General features: G+C 48.4%; 1 protein-coding gene and 1 long non-coding RNA gene across 37 annotated transcripts in view; one reads left to right on the top strand and one right to left on the bottom strand.

Annotated features, from left to right (window-relative positions):
* ZNF544 (zinc finger protein 544) overlaps positions 1–12,735 on the bottom strand; it is a 31,635-nt gene extending 18,900 nt beyond the window's left edge. For 5 of the 35 annotated variants that reach the window (XR_013409757.1, XR_013409756.1, XM_077980086.1 and 2 more), the window contains exons 1-5: positions 12,703–12,735; positions 12,114–12,211; positions 11,703–11,786; positions 11,228–11,296; positions 527–618 (exon numbers count right to left, since the gene is read on the bottom strand). Coding sequence is in view for 27 of the 35 variants with exons in the window: in XM_077980086.1 (XP_077836212.1) it covers positions 527–559 (33 nt within the window). In the remaining 8 variants the exon portion in view is untranslated. Of the gene's footprint in view, positions 1–526; positions 619–9,707; positions 10,097–11,192; positions 11,376–11,702; positions 11,787–12,113; positions 12,238–12,551 lie in introns of those variants that run through there. The other 30 variants (XM_077980076.1, XM_077980098.1, XM_077980094.1 and 27 more) reach the window with 19 other exon arrangements.
* Positions 12,736–12,796: 61 nt separating this feature from the next.
* Positions 12,797–19,297, top strand: LOC114674046 (uncharacterized). 2 transcript variants are annotated; one of them, XR_013409797.1, is made up of 3 exons: positions 12,797–13,306; positions 16,439–17,021; positions 18,926–19,297. It is a non-coding gene; the product is annotated as an uncharacterized LOC114674046 (long non-coding RNA). The 2 variants fall into 2 exon arrangements; XR_013409796.1 differs by having other exon boundaries at positions 12,833–13,306; positions 16,439–16,513; positions 18,483–19,297.
* The last annotated feature ends 1,905 nt before the right edge of the window (positions 19,298–21,202 follow it).

Here is a 21,202-nt window from a genome sequence, read left to right as displayed (position 1 = left end):
AAAATAAGAAGAGGAAAAGACACCAGAGCACATGTGTGCTCTCTTTCTCTCTCCTCACTACATAAGGACATAGGGGGACAATGGCTGTCTGCAAGCCAGGAAGAGAGGGCCCTCACCATTTACAGAGGACCCTGTAGGTAGGTAACTACAGTGCTTTAAGGGGACACTCCCCCAGCCAGGGGTGTCCATGAGGGTTGAGGGCCCAGTGTGGCTGTCGGGGTGTAGGGCTCAGCCTCATCCATCCTCAAGGGCCTGAGGAGCAACCACAAGCAAAATGTCGGAAGCACAGACCTGGCCTGGTGGAACAGGCATGGGAGACTTGTGCTGGGTCTAGTCCAGGGAGCTCTAGGCTCATCCATGCTGGTGACGGGTGCCGCACTTTACTGCAGGGAACTGGAGCGTTTCACTGGAGCACTGGCCAGCACTGGAGCACTCCTGTGTGACAGCCTGCAGGGGCAGGTGCTATTCCTGGACCCATTTTACATCTGTGGAGACCAAGGCACTGAGAGCAAAGACCCCCACTCACCTGGGGCGGAACCAGCTTAGAACGTGCTTCCATTTCCTCCCTGCACCTGAAGAGGCTGCTGTGTGGAAGGCAGAGGTCCTCAAGAGACAAGTCTGGAGTGGAAAACAAGCAGAGATTCAGCCCCTCGGCTCCCACACACCTCCAGAGCCCACACCCACCCTAGAGAACGACGGGCTGGCCAGCGACAAGCGGGGCTTCCCAGGTGCGGGAATGGGCCTCACGCCTGGGTACAGACCTGGGCTACCTCAGGCTCAGGGGACGTGCCCAGTCACATGCTGGGTGTCTCAGCTGTGAGCCCAGACACGCAGCAGCCCCCTCAACAGTCAAGGGCAAGGAGGGGCATTTTTCCTATCATTTCATGACTAAGGAAGGGAGATGGAGGCCAGGTGTCTAAGTAATTGCGCATTTAGCATATCACAATGTATCATAAGCTGTTTTCAGAAATGATGACGATGGGGGCATGGGGACAAGGAGGATGTGACACTCCCCAGCAGGGCGGCGCAGGGAACTTCCCTCGGCTCTGGGAGGGGGTGTTGTCCAGGGATGCCCTCCCTTGGTCTCAGCTGGAAGTGCCAGGATGCTGCCTACTGCCAGGGCACGCCTGTCACCCTCTCTCCTGAACTCAGTCACCAAACCCTTCCTACCTTCTGCTTGTCTAACCCCCTTGCAGCAGTCACATCACTGTCCTACTGAGAGTTTGGCAAAAAGCCTCCTGAGTGGCACCAAACCCTTCCACACCTCTGACTCCCATCACCACATCGGCACTGAAGCACACCCTCTGCAGGCTCCAACAGGTTACTCGAGACCACTGAACATTCCAGAAACGCATCCGGTATCTCTGCCTTTGCTCATATGACTACGCTCGCTCGACCTGATGGTGCCTTTCGTTTGTACAATGCTTTCTAGTTCATGAAGAACCTTGAACTCTGACCCCAAAGGCCAGCGTGGTGGCTTATGCCAGGAATCCCAACACTTTGGAAGGCTGAAGCAGGCAGACTGCTTGAGTCCAAGAGCTTAAGACCAGCCTAGGCAACAAAATGAGACCTCCTCTCTATAAAAACATTAGCCAGGCCGGGCGCGGTGGCTCACGCCTGTAATCCCAGCACTTTGGGAGGCCGAGGCAGGCGGATTACAAGGTCAGGAGATGGAGACCATCCTGGCGAACACGGTGAAACCCCGTTTCTACTAAAAATACAAAAAATTAGCCAGGCATGGTGGCGGGTGCCTGTAGTCCCAGCTACTTGGGAGGCTAAGGCAGGAGAATGGTGTGAACCCAGGAGGCGGAGGTTGCAGTGAGCCAAGATCACGCCACTGCACTCTAGCCTGGGCGATAGAGCCAGACTTTGTCTCAAAAAAAAAAAAAAAAAAAACACGTTAGCCAGCCGGGCACAGTGGTTCACATCTGTAATCCCAGCACTTTGGGAGGCTGAGGTGGGCAGATACAAGGTCAGGAGTTCAAGGCCAGCCTGGCCAAGATGGTGAAACCCTATCTCTACTAAAAATACAAAAATTAGCTGGGCATGGTGGCCTATGCCTGTAATCCCATCTACTCGGAAGGCTGAGTTGTAGTGAGCCGAGACTGCGCCACTCCACTCCAGCCTGGGCGACAGAGTGAGACATTGTCTCAAAAAAAAAAAAACAAAACAAAAACACAAAACGTTAGCTGGGCATGGTCTGCGGTCCCAGCTACTGGTGGGGGTAGGGGCTGAGATGAGAGGATTGCAGGAGGCCTAGAGGTCAAGGTTGTAGTGAGCTGAGATCACACCACTGGACTCCAGCCTGGGCAACAGAGCAAGACCCTGTCTCAAAAAAAAAAAAAAAAAAAAAAGGCGAAACAACTCCCATTTGGGCTAGAAGAGCAGATAAAGGCAGCCATTGCAGATGCTGAACACTTATCATTCTTCCGGTTTGAATGCTGGCATTTTTCTTGCTCCATATTCTCAGAAAAAAAATTTCCCTGGAATATCAAGTATCCAGCCATGCATTGCGGAAATCTCGCTTTCTCTGTGCCATATTTTTTTTTTGGCAGTTTTCACCTTTCCTTTCAAAAGCTTGGGAAACTTCTTCCACCAGCATCATCTCCTGCAGATGTTGGGGTGCTGGTCCCTGCTCTGGCCAGGAACACAGAGCCGAAGCATGGGCCACCTCACAGGAGCCTCAACACTCGCAGTTGCTGGGACGTCACCCCAGTGATGCTCTCATTTCCCAAGCAATCTCTTCAGAGAACTCTCCTGCTCTCACACACTCCTGGTGCCTGAGGCCTCCTTTCCTACGCTGAATTCTGCAGGGATACTCTCCCCTCTAGGCATGACTTCGTGGCAAGTCCTAATCTCTCTTCCGAACAGACACATAACATTCTTCAGGCAAACCAAGCACTCAAGTCCTCCAAGAACAAGTGGAAAGAGAGAGCTAGAAGTGAACAGCAAATTCAGTGCTGAAACAGAAAACAAAGACAATGCAATGCAAAGAACTGCATGTGACCTCAGTGCCAGGGGAGGACAGACAAGGCACCAACACACACAAAAGAAATGGAATGTAGGCGGGGCGCGGTGGCTCACGCCTGTAATCCCAGCACTTTCAGAGGCCGAGGCAGGCGGATCACGAAGTCAGGAGATCAAGACCATTCTAGCTAACATGGCAAAACCCCGTCTCTACTAAAAAATACAAAAAAATTAGCCGGCATGGTGGCGGGCGCCTGTAGTCCCAGGTACTCAGAAGGCTGAGGAAGGAGAATAGCATAAACCCGGGAGGTGGAGCTTGCAGTGAGCTGAGATTACGCCACAGCACTCCAGCCTGGGTGACAGGGCGAGACTCTGTCTCAAAACAACAAAAAGAAAAGAAAAGAAAGGGAATGTGAATGATTAGAATTGCTATTCGATGACAAGTTTGGGGAGGAGGCATTCACACCCTACCAAAAAAGGTTTAAAATATAACATAAGCTATGACAAAAGGTTCAACTTGCAAGACTTAGAATTGGTGTATGTACACATTTATCTGACTCCCAACATTAAACTTAAACAAAGTGGGCCAGGCACAGTGGCTCACGCCTGTAATCCCAACACTTTGGGAGGCCAAGGTGGGAGCATCGTTTGAGCCCAGGAGTTCGAGAATCGCCTGGGCAATACAGGGAGACCCTATCTCTACAAATATATATACATATATATATTTTTTAATTGGCCGGGCATGGTGGTGCATGCGTGTGGTCCCAGGTTCTTGTGAGGCTGAGGCAGGATGATTGCTTGAGCCCCGGAGGTTGAGGTTGCAGTGAGTAGTGATCGTGCCACCACACTCCAGCCTCAGTTACAGAGTGAGACCCTGTCTCAAACAACAAAAAGAAAGGAAAAGAGAAAGAGGAGAAGGAGAAAGAGAAGGAGAAAAAGAAAAAGACGACCCCTACCCCAAAAAGGTAAATGCTAAACCCATCATTCCCTGATGCTGAAATGGTCACACTGCCACATCACACACACATTACAGGGAGTGTGCAGGGCTGGTTTAGCAAGCCTGGGTCGTCCACACCCTGCACTTTTCTTTTCTTTTTTTTTTTTTTTTTTTTGAGAAGGAGTTTCACTCTGTCACCCAGGCTGGAGTGCGGTGGCACGATCTCAGCTCACTTCAACCTCCACCTCCCAGGTTCATGGGATTCTCCTGCCTCAGCTTCCTGAGTAGCTGGGATTACAGGCGCGCATCACAATGCCCAGCTAATGTTTGTATTTTTTAAGTAGAGGTGGGGTTTCAGGATGTTGACCAGGCTGGTCTCAAACTCCTGACCTCAAGTGATCCACCCAGCTCGGCCTCCCAAAGTGCTGGGATTACAGGCGTGAGCTACCACGCCTGGCCGACACCCTGCACATTCTTAAGAAAGGTCTGTGCTGTGCACAGTGGCTCATGCCTGTAATCCCAGCACTTTGGGAGGCCAAGGTGGGCAGATCACGAGGTCAGGAGATCGAGACCATCCTGGCTAACATGAGGAAACCCCATCTCTCCTAAAAACATAATTAGCCGGGCATGGTGGCGGGTGCCTGTAGTCTCAGCGACTTGGGAAGCTGAGGCAGGAGAATGGCATGAACCCAGGAGGCGGAGCTTGTAGTGAGCAGAGATCCAGTCACTGCACTCCAGCCTGGGCGACAGAGTGAGACTCTGTCTCAAAAAAGAAAAAGAAAGGCCTGATCCTTGACTGGCTGCTGGGGGGTAACCTCTGAGCCCTTGGGCTATCCTGCCTGATAAAATGTCTTTGCCTGCCAGGGGCACTGAGCCATGGTGTATTAGGGGGATCTCTGGAGGGCCTGCGTAGCCAAAGTAATTTATATGGGTTCCATGCCTACATAACAGATCCCTCAATGAAAAAAACCTAAGCACCAAGGCTTGGGTGAGCTTCCTGGTCCACATGGTCATTGGAGAATTAAGCACTGTCTACGCAACTTCACTGAGCGCTGAATGAGCTGAACGCTGGTCCTGGTCTCTCCCGGACTCCAGCTTATATGCCTTTGCCCACCGTAATTTTTTTTTTTTTTTTTTGAGACAGAGTCTTGCTCTGTCACCCAGGCTGGAGTGCAGTGGCGTGATCTTGGGTCCCTGCAACCTCAATCTCCTGGGTTCAAGCGATTCTCCTTTCTCAGCCTCCCAAGTGCGTGCCACCACACCTGGCTAGTTTTTGTATTTTTAGTAAAGACGGGGTTTCACCATGTTGGCCAGGCTGGTCTCGAACTCCTGACCTTGGGCGATCCGCCCACCCCGGCCTCCTAAAGTGCTGGGATTATAGGCATGAGCCACCATGCCCGGCCTTGTAATTTTAATCTGTAGCCTTTCAATGTACTAAACTGTAACTGTGAATATAAGAGCTTTTCAGAGTTCTGTGAGTCCTTCTGGTCAACCTGTGAATGGTCTCAAGGACCCGCACACAGTGAACGCCAGGCTTACTTAATAAGAAACAGGCCTTCAGGAATTTCGAGAAAGGTGGGCCATTTCTTCACAGCAGTCGTCCTCAACTGGGGGCAGTTTTGCCTTCAGGGAACATTTGGCCACGTTTGAAGACAGTTTCGGGAGTTTGGTGGGAGTGGAGTGGGGAGGAGGTGCAGAAGGGGACAGCTACTGGCTGCCGTCTGGTGGGCAGAGGGTAGGAAGGTGTAAAACATTCTACAGCTCACGGGGCAGCCCTAGAGGATGATCTGGCCCCAAATGCTGACTGTGCTGAGCTGAGAAACTGCTTTACAGGGAGGAAGAACCTTGTGGGCAAGGCTGTGTCAGGCACAGGACTCTTCAGCCTGAGGCCAACCTCACACACCAGCAGATGGGAAGAAAACCTGCAGCGTAGAGCGCCCAGCCCTGTTTAGTTTCACCACCTTCTCTTCCTGAACACGAAGAAAAACTCAGAGGCCAGTCAGTCAGGACACAGTAACAGCAAATGCTGAACACTCTGCCTCCCCTGCACAAGGAGAAGAAACTCACCCTGACACCACCAAACCTGCGTCCTGTGTCCCCTCCCTGTTCTCCCTGTCCCTTTGCATGCTGATCAGGGCTTTGCAATTTTTTTTTTTTTTGAGACGGAGTCTTGCTCTGTCACCCAGGCTGGAGTGCAGTGGCCGGATCTCAGCTCACTGCAAGCTCCGCCTCCCGGGTTCACGCCATTCTCCTGCCTCAGCCTCCCGAGTAGCTGGGACTACAGGCGCCTGCCACCTCGCCCGGCTAAGTTTTTTTTGTATTTTTAGTAGAGACGGGTTTTCACTGTGTTAGCCAGGATGGTCTCGATCTCCTGACCTCGTGATCCGCCCATCTCGGCCTCCCAAAGTGCTGGGATTACAGGCTTGAGCCACCTCGCCCGGCAATTTTTTTTTTTTTTAACCGTGACTGTAGTGAGTTGAATGATGGCCACATCCTAATCCCTACAACCTGTGAATACGTGACCCTACATGGAAAGAAGAGACCCACATTGAAGATCTTTAGATAGGGAGACTGTTGGGGGTAAGCCTGGTGTCACCACAATGATCGCTACAGTGAGGGAGGTGGGAGGACCAGAGACAGAGGAGAAGTGACAACAATGGGAGGCTCCTGAGCCAGAAACCCACACCCCCTCTGTACTGAGCACATCGCAGACCCTCAGAGTTTAATGTTTGAGTATTTACGACTTTTCCAAATTTCACCCTCACATCAGCCCTATAATGGCCACTCTTGCTTTCACACATGCCTGCCTTTCTGCATGTGTATGTTTAGGTTAAATATTCAAAAGCAGAATTGCCAGGCAGCTCCCAGAATGCTGCACACAGGTACACATGCAAAGGGAAGAACTGCTCCTTGAGCTATCCTAACGCAATAAGAGAGGAAAAGCAGCAGTGTCACCATCAACAATGATGAACTCTGGGCTCGCTCCAAGTTCCAGGCTCCAGGCCAGGGATGTAAGTGGGACCCAGACCCAGCAAGGGCACAACCCCAGCCTGTGTGGCCTTTTCCCAGGTAGCAGGGAGGCCACATGAGCAAACAGGCAAGAATAATGAAGTGCAGTCAGCATTGGATTAAGGAAAGACTATAGTGCTATGGCCACAGGATGAGGTTAAGGGAGGGGAGGCACTCCAATGCACAGGCAGAGGCTGAGGCAGACTGGAAACCTCACCCCAGAGATTGGGAAGACCCTGGCACATCCCATGACCTGAGCATAGAGAAAGGCAAGGGCCACAGCTAGAGAAAGTCCCATACAAGTTTAGAATTCTATCTCAGAGAGAGAGAAGGCATTGCTGGGCTTATGTAGATGTTGGCAGGCTGGAGAATATCCACTGCGGGGAGTAAAGGTGCAATAAGGAGAAGTGGCTATCACCAAAGGCCTGGACTCAAGGGACAGCAAAATGGAGAGAAGTGGGCAGATTCATTCTCTACATTGGAAGTATAATCAGTTATGCAATAGAATTGGGAGCGAAGGCTCAATAATGACATCTCTTTTTCTAGATTCAAGAACTTGGGAAAGTTTCCATCTTTTCCCAGAGTGAACAAGGAGGGGGAGGAATCAAGACATGTTAAGGCTGGACACAATTTCCAAGTGGGAATGTTACACAGGCAGTTACGTTTGCCAGCCTGAAGCCCAGAGAAGAAATTGGGTCACCACAATAAAGATATTTAAGTCCACGAGACTCAGCAGCACTTAAACTAAACAGGAACAATCGAGTTACAGAGAGGGAACAGGACCCAGGACCAAGGGAACTCAATGATTTACAGATCTAATAAAGGAGGGGCCTTGTGTACAAAGAAGAAAATCTGGGCCTTTTAATTTTCTATGGGCTGAATATATTACAGACAGAAGTGTGTAGATAAATCTATAAATTATCTACTTTGACACCATACTTAAAATAATTTATTATACTCTATTTTGTCTGCCTGATCAAATTCTAAGATAAGTGTTTTAGTTTCTCATATAGTCCTTCTCATATTTCCTTTAAGTACACAATTTTTGTTTTTATCTATGCTATGGTGTCTGGCCCATAAACATTCAAGATTAATGTATCGGCCGGGCGCGGTGGCTCAAGCCTGTAATCCCAGCACTTTGGGAGGCTGAGACGGGCGGATCACAAGGTCAGGAGATCGAGACCACAGTGAAACCCCGTCTCTACTAAAAATACAAAAAATTAGCCGGGCGCAGTGGCGGGCGCCTGTAGTCCTAGCTACTCAGGAGGCTGAGGCAGGAGAATGGTGTGAACCCAGGAGGCGGAGCTTGCAGTGAGCCGAGGTCACGCCACTGCACTCCAGCCTGGGCAACAGCGTGAGACTCCGTCTCAAAAAAAAAAAAAAAAAAAGATTAATGTATCTTCTTCCTATAGCCTTTTATCACTAAAGAGATGATAAGGCCAGGCCTTAATCCTGTAATCATGCCTGTAATCCCAGGACTTTTGGAGGCTGATGTGGTTTGGTTGTGTCCCCACCTAAATCTTTTTATATTGTAGCTCCCATAATTCCCACGTGTCATGTTATAGGAGGGACCCAGGTAACTGAGTCATGGGGGCAGGTCTTTTCCTTGCTGTTCTTGTGACAGTCTCACAAGATCTGATGCTTCTATAAAGAAGAGTTCCCCTGCACACACCCTCTTGCCTGCTGCCACGTAAGGTGTGACTTTGCTTCTCCTTTGCCTTCTGCCATGATTGTGAGACCTCCCCAGCTATGTGAAACTGTGAGTCAATTAAACCTCTTTCCTTTATAAATTACCCAGTCTTGGGTATGTCTTTTTTTTTTTTTTTTTTTTTTTGAGATGGAGTCTCGCTCTGTTGCTCAGGCTGGAGTGCAGTGATGCGATCTCAACTCACATCAAGCCTGCAAGCTCTGCCTCCTGGGTTCACGCCATTCTCCTGCCTCAGCCTCCCAAGTAGCTGGGACTACAGGTGCCTGCCACCACGCCCGGCTAATTTTTTGTATTTTTTTTTTTAATAGAGACAGGGTTTCACCATGTTAGCCAGGATGGTCTCAATCTCCTGACCTTGTGATCCACCCACCTCTGCCTCCCAAAGTGCTGGGATTACAGGCATGAGCCACCACGCCTGGCCCGGGTATGTCTTTATTAGCAGCATGAGAACAGACTATTACAGAGGTCAAAGCAGGAAGACTGCTTGAGCCTAGGAGTTGGAGACTAGCTTGGACAACAAAGTGAGACCGAATCTCTACAAAAAAATAAAAAACTTAGCTGGGTGTAGTGGCATACACTTGTAGTCCCAACTACTGAGAAGGTTGAGGTGGGAGGCTCACTTGAGCCGGGAGCTCAAGGCTGCAGTGAGCTGTGATAGCATCACTGCAGTCAAGCCTGGGTGACAGAGTGAGACCCTGTTTCAAAAAAAAAAAAAAAAAAGAAAAAAAAGATAAAAGTGTCCTAATGCTGTTGAACGAAAGGTCTACCTTATCTGATATTATCTTGCCACCCATTTCCTTATTTGTTTTCACTGATGGATCTATTCTCATCCTACCACCTATTTGTCAAAGCCTGGATCATCTGACTCTTCTAAGTAGCACGTATCTTTAACTTTTTATTTTCAATTCAAAGTGTCTACTAAAACAAGAGTTCTACCTATCACGTTTACTGTGAAAACTAGTCGTATTTCTGCCATTACATATTATGTTTTCTATTACTTTTCAAGTTCAAGACCAGCCTGGACAACATGGTGAAACCCTGTCTATACTAAAACAATAAAAAAATTAGCTGGGTGTGGTGGCGCACATCTGTGGTCCCAGTAACTTGGGAGGCTGAGGCACAAGAATCGCTTGAACCCATGAGGCGGAGGCTGCAGCGAGCTGAGGTCATGCCACGATTCCAGCCTGGGTGACAGAGCGAGATCCTGTCTCTAAAAAAAAAACAAAAAAAAAAAAACCAGGACTATTTTTTCAACTTGACAAAATATTTAAGCTTCTTTAATGAAAATAACGATCTATGAGAAAAAGAGGTGACAGTCACAAACAGTTCACAATAAAATAAACTGCACGGCTGAAAAATACAAAAAGCTGCTCTGTATTAAAGACATATAATCCCAGCACTTTGTGAGGCCAAGGCAGGAGGCTCTCTTGAGGTCAGAAGTTCGAGACAAGTCTGGGCAACATGTGAGACTCCGTCTATAAAAAAAAAATAATAATGAAGACATGAATCAAAACATGCTGGGGCCTATGATCTCAGCCTCCTTCCCTAGAAAATGCCCCAGGCCTTCCTACCTTTCAGAATCCACTGACCACTCAGGCTGTACTTCCTACATGACAGGCACTGTACCCTGTTCTCTGCCTGAATTCATGCATTTGATCTTCCTTGTAACCCCACAAAGACAATTATCAGTATTTACCCTGTTTTCTGAAAGAGGAAACCAAGGCAGAAAGAACTTGAGTAAAACTTAACTGAGGCCTTGTGGCTGGGGAGTGAGAAGTGGGGAGCTCCACAGCTCATGACCCTAAGCACACTACCACTCAGGCTCCCAGCCTCCCCATCTGGTATACCCCGGCCCAGCCCAGCCCAGCCCAATGCCCCTGTTCTTTTTCTTAGCATCCTTGGCTTGAGGTCCATCTCTTGGCCTCTCTGACCTGTTTGTTCTGTGTAATCTGCCCATGCCCTTGACTGCCCTCTCTGCCCAACCCTGCTAGTTTCTGAGTCCTGGGTGGTATAGGAGTTCAGGAACACCAGTATCTGCTCAGTCACCATCCCCTTACAGCTGCAAGCTCATGCTCTCACTCCCTACTTCAGCCCCCTTCCACCACTGTCCTCTCTTTGCAGACAAATCAGCCTTTTAATTCACTCCAAGGGATGACTCTGGACTCTTTCAACTTCCTGGCACACAAACTCCTGCAAGCCTGCACTCATTAGTAGCTCCCTTCAAATTCTGAGGTCAGATGTCTTCTCTCTGGTCAAGATGAATCCATAGCCCAGTGCCCCACCCCCATGACGCTTCTCCTCTCAGCTGAGGCCTGAACAGAGTGACCAACACTTTGTTTTCCCCTCCTTATCTTGCCCATTCCTGCTCTGCTCTCTCATTCCTGAACACACACACAAACACAAATGTAGACCACACCCAAGAGGTCTGCCCAATATCCTGTGTGATACTATCCTGTCCTGATGCTCCTGGCCTTCCCTGGGGAATCTCTCACTGCCTGTGTCCATCTCTGCTCTCTAACCCTGTCCTTCCTTGTCTGGAGGCATCCAAGGGCAAGGGCTGAGAACACTCACTTTGCAACCTGCTTTCAGAGTACTGCCTCCATTACCTGCTGCTGTAGGACTCTGAACGGGCCTCTTTAACCTCTCCAGGCCTCAGTTTCCTCATCTGTAGACATCTGGAAAGACAGCAAGCCCTGCCTTGTGAGGATGCTGAAAGAACTGAGTTGCATTTACAGAGCTTAACATTGTGCTGACCTGCAAAAGGGGCACAACAGATGTATTCATAGTGATTATACTTGGACATAAAATTCTCCTTCTTTCCTCATACTAGACCTGTGTGGGGGCTGAACTGGCAGAAGTCCCTCCGGCTGCAGGGCTAGGGAAGGAGTTGCTTTCTCTTTCCTTTTCCAGTTTTCTCCTTCCCTGCTTGTGGGGTGATGTTTCCAATCTGCTCCAGGTTACATGTCCAGCCCAAACGTCCTGGACTTCCTGCCGCTGCCATTCCCTCCTCCACATTCAGTCATGTCACCCACATGCTCCTCAACTCCCATGCAGAGACTGACCAGGAATTCCACAACTTGCCTGCACTGTGACTTCTATCCTGGCTCCACGCTGGAAACAGAAACACAGTCTTCCTCCACTCCTTCCTGTCTTTTGGCATCCCTCCTTAAACGGAGTCATTTCCACAATCAGATGTTTCCCTACTCCCTTAGACTCTGAAATCCAACCCCATGCCTTCCTCATTAGCACTGCCTTGTATGGTCCCCATCAAATATCACCCAACACAAATGCAACCCCGATCCCTCACTTACAGGCGTTACATACACATCCCATCCTGTTCACCTCTGTAGTCTCTCATTGGGGTGCACCAGCAGCGCTTAACCACTGCAGGCCCCCAACACCCCAGTTACCCCTGCCCTGCCAGGACTGGCCTTAATCTTCTCTTCACTTGAAAAATACACACGTTCTCTTCAAGGTTCAAGCTTCACGTACCATTGGAAGAAAATGTGTCCACGTCTGGAGCTGGGATGACCTCTGGGGTCCAATAGGCGCCACCTGGTGCCGCTGTACCAGGAGGCTCTTGGCTGCCACTTGTGGATAAGCCGCAGAAGATGAGCTAAGGGAGGCAAAAGGAGCCGGGAGAGGCCCACTGGGTCGGCAGCCCCAGAGCTCCATACTCCGGCCTGAATCTCCAGCCCCTGCAGCCCTCGACCCAGGCCCCTTCTGTCGGGAGGGCCCACCCAGTCCTACCCCCTGCCCGGACCTGCGAGGGGGCCCGGCCTTATCAGTTCCCTCCCAGCTCTGTAGCAAGAGAGCCTCCCAACAAGCTCAGACCCAGCCGGGCGCTGCGGCAGGGGAAATCTGACTGGACTGGCCTTCCCTGTCCCTGAGGCCGGAGAGATCCCGATCCCATCAGGCCCCTGCCCTTGCCCGGCCTCGCCGCATGAGGGACTCCCGCAGGCCCTGCTCGTTTCTCCGGCACGCCCAGGTCACTTGGGGCGGCTCTGGCCTGGTCCTGCGCTCCGGCCGCACCTGGCTAACAGTGAAACCTCCGCGCCAACCTTGAGGGGGCCAGACTCACCTGCACGCACCGGGCAATGGCGCTGCTTCCGGTGGCCGGCGGACGTGCCTGCGCTCCGCGCAACGAACAACTCCCAGAATTCCGCGCCGCGGCCGTTGCTCCCACAGGTGTATTCATTGCCGGCGGGAACTTGCGGTCCCGCGGCGGCGAGACGAGCTTTTTCCTGTGTTCGCGACTAGCATTGTGGCTTAGGGAGTTGCTTCCCGCGGCTCTGCTCCTTGGCGCGCCTGTGCCCTCCACCTTGAACGGGCCACGCTGGTTCTCATCCAGCAACCGAAGCCGAGACTGTGGAGGCGGCGCCCGGCGTCCAGGGCGGGACTAGCGCCTGATGGGACTCGGCGCTGTCATCTCCTCAGGGGCCTTCCCTTCGCCTTGGCCTGCTGGGGTGAGAGACGAAGACTGCGACATGAGAACGGTCCGAGGCCGTTAACCGGGAGCCCAGGGGCAAGGGAGCCCGCCACCGTCTGCGCCTGTGGCAGGGACTCGGGGACAGCCTGGGCGTGGGGTCGCGTCCTAGTGACAGAACAAGCCCCGGGTGTGCCCACTTGGAGCATTCCGTGTGGAAGCTGGAAGCGCGCTAACTGGAGGCGGCGATTCGTCCTAGGTGATTGCTCAGTCGAGCCTATTTGGCTTTCTGTGGTAGCTCCTAAGTGGGACAGGGAAAAAAAACAGGGAGGCTGGCAGTTAGTGACCAAGTTCTGTTTCGTACCTATTGCTGCAGAAGTTGTGGGTCAGAGTTCTGTTATTATAAATGGTCTCATGTTCAGTCTCAGTGCGTTGTGGGCCTCAGTGTCTGAGACCCACCACCTGCTGTCCTGGCTCTTCAATGAGGGAGACCACAGGAAACTTTCCTACGAATGCCAGATAGGCGGGAACCACTGTGGCTCAGGCATCCTCAGCTCCTGGACTGTGTTTTTGTGTCTGGGGTGCATCTGTGACTAACCTTCCTTGGCTTGACTGTCTTGTGCCTGACCTTGTCAATAGCTTTACCCAACAGTCGTTACCTTTTTACTTGCTTATTTTCATACCTGGCTAGCACGACCCCGCAATTTTTAGATTCTTCCGGGAAATCTAGAATCTGACTCCCTAAGGGGGGATCTTGATGGATTCTAAGCTAATCGGAATGGACTCAAGCCTCTTGCTGTGTGAATTAGGCAAGGGTATTCTGGCCAAGGAGAAATAAGGCTGCTAGGGGTTTCCTGGGAAGGTTCCCTCAGTCTTTTTTTTTTTGTGTGAGACGGAGTCTCCCTCTGTCCCCCAGGCTGGAGTGCAGTGGTGCGATCTCAGCTCACTGCAGGCTCCGCTTTCCGGGTTCACACCTTTCTCCTGCCTCAGCCTCCTGAGTAGCTGGGACTACAGGCGCCCGCCACCACGCCCGGTTAATTTTTTGTATTTTTAGTAGAGACGGGGTTTCATCCCGTTAGCCAGGATGATCTCGATCTCCTGACCTTGTGATCCGCTGAGGCAGGAGAATGGCATGAACCTGGGAGGCGGAGCTTGCAGTGAGCTGAGATCACACCACTGCATTCCAGCCCAGGCTACAAAGGGAGACTCTGTCTCAAAAAAAAAAAAAAAAAAAAAAAGAAAGAAAGAAAATTTCAAACATACAAAAGTAGAGAGAATAGTGTAATGAAACCCCATGTTTCACCCATGCATCAATCACCCTCAACTAGTTTCATTGACTGTCAGCATTCTGCCTTTTACTCTATCCCTACCTGCTCCCAGTTCCCAGGGTTATTTTGAAGCAAATCCTAGACACATCATTTCATCCATAAATACTTAAGAATTTAAGAATGTATGTCTAGGGCCAGGCGCTGTGGCTCACGCCTCTAATCCCAACACTTTGGGAGGCTGGGGCGGGTGGGTCACGAGGTCAGGAGATCAAGATCATCCTGTCTAACAGAAACCCTGTCTCCATTAAAAATACAAAAATTAGCCGGGCGTGGTGGCGGGCATCTGTAGTCCCAGCTACTCGGGAGGCTAAGGGAGGAGAATGGTGTGAACCTGGGAGGTGGAGCTTGCAGTGAGCCAAGACACTCCAGCCTGGGTGACAGAGTGAGACTCTGTCTCAAAAAAAAAAAAAAAAAAAAAAAAGAATATCTCTAAAAGACAATGCTTTTTTCTAGAGTGGGCAAATCCAAAGACACAAAGTGTTGTCAGGGCCTAGGGAAGATTGAGGAGAAATTCCAGTCAATGGGAATTTGAGAAACTGGCTTCTTTCTGGGGTAATGAAAATGTTCTAAAATTTATTGTAGTGATGGTTGTAAAACTGTGAGTATATTAAACCATGTACATTTTAAGTGGGTGAATGGTATGTGAATTACATCTCAAGCTGTTTAAAAATCAACACCAAGACCTATTAGAAAAAAAAAGATATAATGGGAAAAAAGAATGACTTTTTTTTTTTTTTTTTAGACAAAGTCTCACTGTGTTGCCCAGGCTGGAGTGCAGTTGCCAGGCACGATCTTGGCTCACTTCAACCTCTGCCTCCCGGGTTCAGGCAATTCTTCTGCCTCAGCCTCCTGAGTAGCTGGGATTACAGGCACGCACCACCATGCTTGGTTAATTTTTGTATTTTTAGTAGAGACGGGATTTCGCCATATTGGTCAGGCTGGTCTTGAACTCCTGACCTTGTGATCCGCCCACCTTGGCCTCCCAAAGTGCTGGGATTACAGGCATGAGCCACCACACCCGGCAAAAGAATGATTTTTTAAAATAACTACACAATCATTAATTCACCTATAATGTTAGGAATAGTTTCTTAATATTATAAAATATTCAGTGTTTAAGTTACCCCATTTGTGTCTTTTTTTATATTTTACTTATTCAAATTAGGATATGAACAAAGTTCATACCTTGCCATTTGGTTAATATGTACTGACGTCTCATGTGGATGTCTTCCACATGTGATTTTTCATTTTATTTCCATTTATTTGTGTTTTGTTTTGTTTTGTTTTGTTTTGTTTTGAGACGGAGTCTTGCCCTATCACCCAGGCTGGAGTGCAATGGCGCAATCTCGGTTCACTGCAACCTCCGCCTCCCTGGTCAAGCGATTCCCCTACCCCAGCCTCCCAAGTAGCTGGGATTACAGGCTTGGGCCACTGCACCCAGCCTCAGGAGGCTGGAGCAGGAGAATCGCTTGACCAGGGAGGCGGAGGTTGCAGTGAGCCAAGATCGCACCTGGACTCCAGTCTGGGTGATAGGGTGAGACTCCATCTCAAAACAAAAGTATGAACTTTGTTCATATCCTAATTCAAATAAGTAAAATATAAAAAAGACACAAATGGGGTAATTTAAACACTGAATATGGATTCAGCCATATGTGGATTTTTAACATATTGAATGTGTTTTAATTCATTTCAGTGAATAACTTAATTCTCCACTTGACCCAACCTTGGTCAAGAGGAGCTCCTTCAAGCTTGCTCCTATGTCCTTGTGACATGACCCCAGTACTCTTTGATAGCTTCTTTGCTTTCTGGTATGGGCATTCTGCAAATGTCCTGCTTCAGCCCTGGAATCTGTTATTTCCCTGAGGAGCCTGGTTCTTTTTAGTGGGAAATGTGTTTCAGAGACCACAATCTGTGTACTAGAATGACTCATTATTACTAGCGTAGCCATTATAGACTTCTTCAATGTAAAATTACTTTTTAAGAAAAAATGTATTTTGGATTTATCCTGATATTTCTAATGAGATTTAGGATTACAGTGATTTAATTTTTTTTTCTTTTTTTTTGAGACGGAGTTTCACTCTTGTTGCCCAGGCTGGAGTGCAATGGTGCGATCTCGGCTCACTGCAACCTCTGCCTCCCAGGTTCAAGCGATTCCCCTGCCTCAGCCTCCTAAGTAACTAGGACTACAAGCCCGCGTCACCACGCCCAGCTAATTTTTTGTATTTTAGTAGAGTTGGAGTTTCACCATTTTGGCCAGGATGGTCTCAATCTCCTGACCTCATTATCCTCCTGCCTTGGCCTCCCAAAGTGTCTGGATTACAGGTGTGAGCCACCACGCAGGGCTGCAAACATACTTTAATATGGCAAAACAATCACATACATCATGCATTTTTCACTTTGTAGCATGTTTATGTCTTGCAGAATCTGCCGTGGTCTCACGTGGAAAAATGTTTAATAAGAACTTCAATATTACATTTCTGTCTACTGTTTCCATGTCTGTATCAATAATGCAGTCGTTTGAGGAACAACTTTCTCCACATCAGTGTTTATATTATTCATTTTTAGGCTTGGTGCTTAAGCTTAGTGATTGCCTTTTGTAGGATTGTGTCGTAAGAGCAAAGAATGACCATATATTGTTACATTAAAAATGTTACCTTTGGCCGGGCACGGTGGCTTAGGCCTGTAATTCCAGCAATTTGAGAGGCTGAGGCAGGTGAATCACCTGAGGTCAGGAGTTCAAGACCAGCCTGGCCAACATGGCAAAACCCTGTCTCTACTAAAAATACAAAAACTAGCCAGGTGTGGTGGCGGGCACCTGTAATCCCAGCTACTCAGGAGGCTGAAACAGGAGAATGGCTTGAGCTTAGGAGGTGGAGGTTGCAGTGAGCTGAGATGGTGCCACTGCACTCCTCCAGCCTGCCTCTGTACTCCTCCAGCCTGCCTCTGTCTCAAAAAAAAAAAAAAAAAAGTTACTTTTACCTTGATGTCCAAATAAAGGGGAAGAAAATTTTTTTTTTTTTTTTTTTTTTTGAGACGGAGTCTCGCGCTGTCACCCAGGCTGGAGTGCAGTGGCCGGATCTCAGCTCACTGCAAGCTCCGCCTCCCGGGTTCACGCCATTCTCCTGCCTCAGCCTCCCGAGTAGCTGGGACTACAGGCGTCCGCCACCTCGCCTGGCTAGTTTTTTGTATTTTTATTTTTAGTAGAGACGGGGTTTCACCATGTTAACCAGGATGGTCTCGATCTCCTGACCTCGTGATCCGCCCGTCTCGGCCTCCCAAAGTGCTGGGATTACAGGCTTGAGCCACCGCGCCCGGCCCACATTGACTACATTTATAGGCTTCTCTCCAGAATGAGTTCTTTGCTGTTCAGTAAGGTGAGAATTCTTGCCGCAGGATTTTCCACACTGGTGACATTCATGAGGTTTCTCTCTAGTGTGAAATCTCTGATGCCAAATAAGTAATCAGCTACAGCTGATTTGTCACACTCAGGACACTCCTAGTTTCTCTGCGGTATGATTTATCTGATGAGCAACAAGTGAGAACTGTAATTGAAGCATTTCCAACACTGATTACAGTCATGAAGCTTCTCTCCAGTATGAGTTATTTTATGTGCAACAAACCCAGAGCTGTATAGAAAGATTTGCTACCTTGACTACATTCATAAGGCTTCTCTCCATTACACTTTCCTTGATGCAAATTAAAATCAAGGATGTCACTGAAAGATTTCTCACATTGATTACAATGGAATTGTTTTTCTTCAGTGTGAGTTTTCTATTGCCCAATTAGATAAGATCTCCTGCTGAAAGCTCTCTGATGTTCCTGATGTTCCCAGAGTCTCCAGTATGAGTTATGCAATGTCTAACAAGGTGGGAGCACCAGGCTGAAAAACTTTCCACATTGATTACATTAATAAATTTTCTATCTAATAAGTTGTGATGTGCAAGTAGGTGACAGTTCCATCAAAACGATTTACCATGTTGAATACATCCATGGGGTTTCTGTCCAGGAGGAGTCCTCCCCCTTTGAGAAAGACAAGAGCTGTAAAAGAAGTTTTTCTCACATTTATTATAATCATATGAATTATTTTATCTTTTTTTTTTTTTTTTTGAGGCGGCGGAGTCCCGCTGTGTCGCCCAGCCTGCAGTGCAGTGGCACGATCACAGCTCACTGCAAGCTCTGCCTCCAGGGTTCATGCCATTCTCCCACCTCAGCCTCCAGAGTAGATGGGAAAACAGACGCCTGCCACCACGCCTGGCTAATTTTGTTTTTTGGTTTTTTTTTGTTTTTTTTTTGACGCGGAGTCTTGCTCTGTGCCCCAGGCTGGAGTGCAGTGGCGCGATCTCGGCTCACTGCAAGCTCCGCTCCCCCGGGTTCACGCCATTCTCCTGCCTCAGCCTCCCGAGTAGCTGGGACTACAGGCGCCCGCCACCTCGCCCGGCTAATTTTCTTGTATTTTTAGTAGAGACGGGGTTTCACCGTGTTAGCCAGGATGGTCTCGATCTCCTGACCTCATGATCCGCCCGTCTCGGCCTCCCAAAGTGCTGGGATTACAGGCTTGAGCCACCGCGCCCGGCCAATTTTGTTTTTGTATTTTTAGTAGAGACGGATTTTCACCCTGTTAGCCAGGATAGTCTTAATCTCCTGACCTCGTGATCCTCCCACCTCAGCCTCCCAAAGTGCTTAGATTACAGGCGTGAGCCACCGCACCCGGCCAAATTATTTTATCTTTTAAGACTCTCTGGTATACAGTTAGGGATATACTGGGGGTTGTTTTTTGTTTTTTCATTTTGGCCAATAGATCTAGTGTTGTTAAAGTTGTCTGTATTTACTATAGTTATAAAATTTTCCTCCTGTATGACTTTTCTTGTGAATATTAAAGGGTAAAACATGGCAGAAATAAAGATTATTGTTGGCATGCTTGTACAGTTTATCTTTTGTTTGCTTTCTTATTAGTTGATTAAGGTGAAACTCTGACAGAAAGTTGGTGCACACTCATTTCTGCACAATTTTTCACTTCCATACTTTTTTTTTTTTTTTTTTTTTTGAGACGGAGTCTCATTCTGTTGCCCAGGCTGGAGTGCAGTGGTGTGATCTCAGCTCACTGCAACCTCTGCCTCCCAGGTTCAAGCGATTCTCATGCCGCAGCCTCCGGAGTAGCTGGGATTACGGGCGTGTGCTACCACGCCCAGCTAATTTTTGTACTTTTAGTAGAGACAGGGTTTCACTATGTTGATCAGGCTGGTCTCGAACCTCTGACCTCGTGATCCGCCCGCCTCGGCCTCCCAAAGTGCTGGGATTACAGGCATGAGTCACCGTGCCTGGCCATAATTTTTCTAATGATTATTGAAATAAACTTTTCTTTTTTTTTTTTTTTTTTTTTTTTTTGAGACGGAGTCTCGCGCTGTGTCACCCAGGCTGGAGTGCAGTGGCGCGATCTCGGCTCACTGCAAGCTCCGCCTCCCGGGTTCACGCCATTCTCCTGCCTCAGCCTCCGAGTAGCTGGGACTACAGGCGCCCGCCACCACGCCCGGCTAGTTTTTTGTATTTGTAGTAGAGACGGGGTTTCACCATGTTAGCCAGGATGGTCTCGATCTCCTGACCTCGTGATCCACCCGCCTCGGCCTCCCAAAGTGCTGGGATTACAGGCTTGAGCCACCGCGCCCGGCTTGAAATAAACTTTTCAAACTTTTATTCTGTGAGCCAGGTTTATGGAAATATAATATGATTATCTGGAGTGGAAAAAAGTTGGAACTCAGGAAATAACAGAAACTTCAAACAGAAGATGACATAGACTCCCATCCTGAAATCAAATCTATGTTTTGATTTTTGAATGATTCTATTTCATTTTTGCCCAAGTGCATGCTCACTATTACATGTCTAGAAAAACTTCATACATTGTGGCTGAGCTCGGTGGCTCACGCCTGTAATCCCAGCATTTTGGGAGGCTGAAGTGGCCAGATCGCAAGGTCAGGAGTTCAAGACCAGCCTGACCAACGTAGTAAAACCCTGTCTCTACTAAAAATAAAAGAATTAGCCAGGCATGGTGGTGGATGCCTGTAATCCCAGCTACTCGGGAGGCTGAGGCAGGAGAATTACTTGAATCCGAGAGGCAGAGGTTGCAGTGAGCCAAGATCATGCCATTGCACTCCAGCCTGGGCGACGGGACAAGACTGTCTCAAAAAGAAAGAAAAAAGAAAAACTTCATACATTGAACCTTACATTCATATTTTCTCTTAACTAATTATAGCAGACATAGCTTTCAATTTGCTACAGCCTACTTCTTCCCCCCTCATTTGCACCTCTTCCAGTGTAAAATCCTAGCATTCACCTCCCACACCCTTCTCTATCTCCAAACACTCATAAACAATACTGTAGTAAACACCCCTGAACACCCAGGATTAGTGCCTTCATTTCTATAGGTCAGAGCCTCTCCAGTGGGACTGCACAAGTTGAAGGATAAGTGTATTTTTAATTCTCTTAGGTATTGCCAAATTGCTTTCCAAAGTGAGAATAATGATCCCTATTCTTTCCAGCATTGGGTATTATCCTTTGTATTTTGCCAGTATTTTGGGTAAAAGTAACATTTCATTTAATTTGTATTCCCTAGCTACTTGTGCTTTCAGGATCTTTACATATTCTTACTAGTTATTTGGGTTTTGTTTTCTGTGTTTTGTCTAATTAATATATTTTTTTCTTTTTTAGCACTTTATAGGAGCTCGTGATAGTTTATAAATGTTAATGTCGTCTGTCATTTGTGTAACAAATACTTTTCTCAATACACAATTTATTACCTTTTTAAAATCTGTGGTATCTATTTTAGCATACAGAAA

The sequence above is a fragment of the Macaca mulatta genome, chromosome 19, assembly GCF_049350105.2.
Source record: "Macaca mulatta isolate MMU2019108-1 chromosome 19, T2T-MMU8v2.0, whole genome shotgun sequence".
Lineage (NCBI taxonomy): Eukaryota > Metazoa > Chordata > Mammalia > Primates > Cercopithecidae > Macaca > Macaca mulatta.
This window is presented reverse-complemented; position numbering and strand designations above follow the sequence as displayed.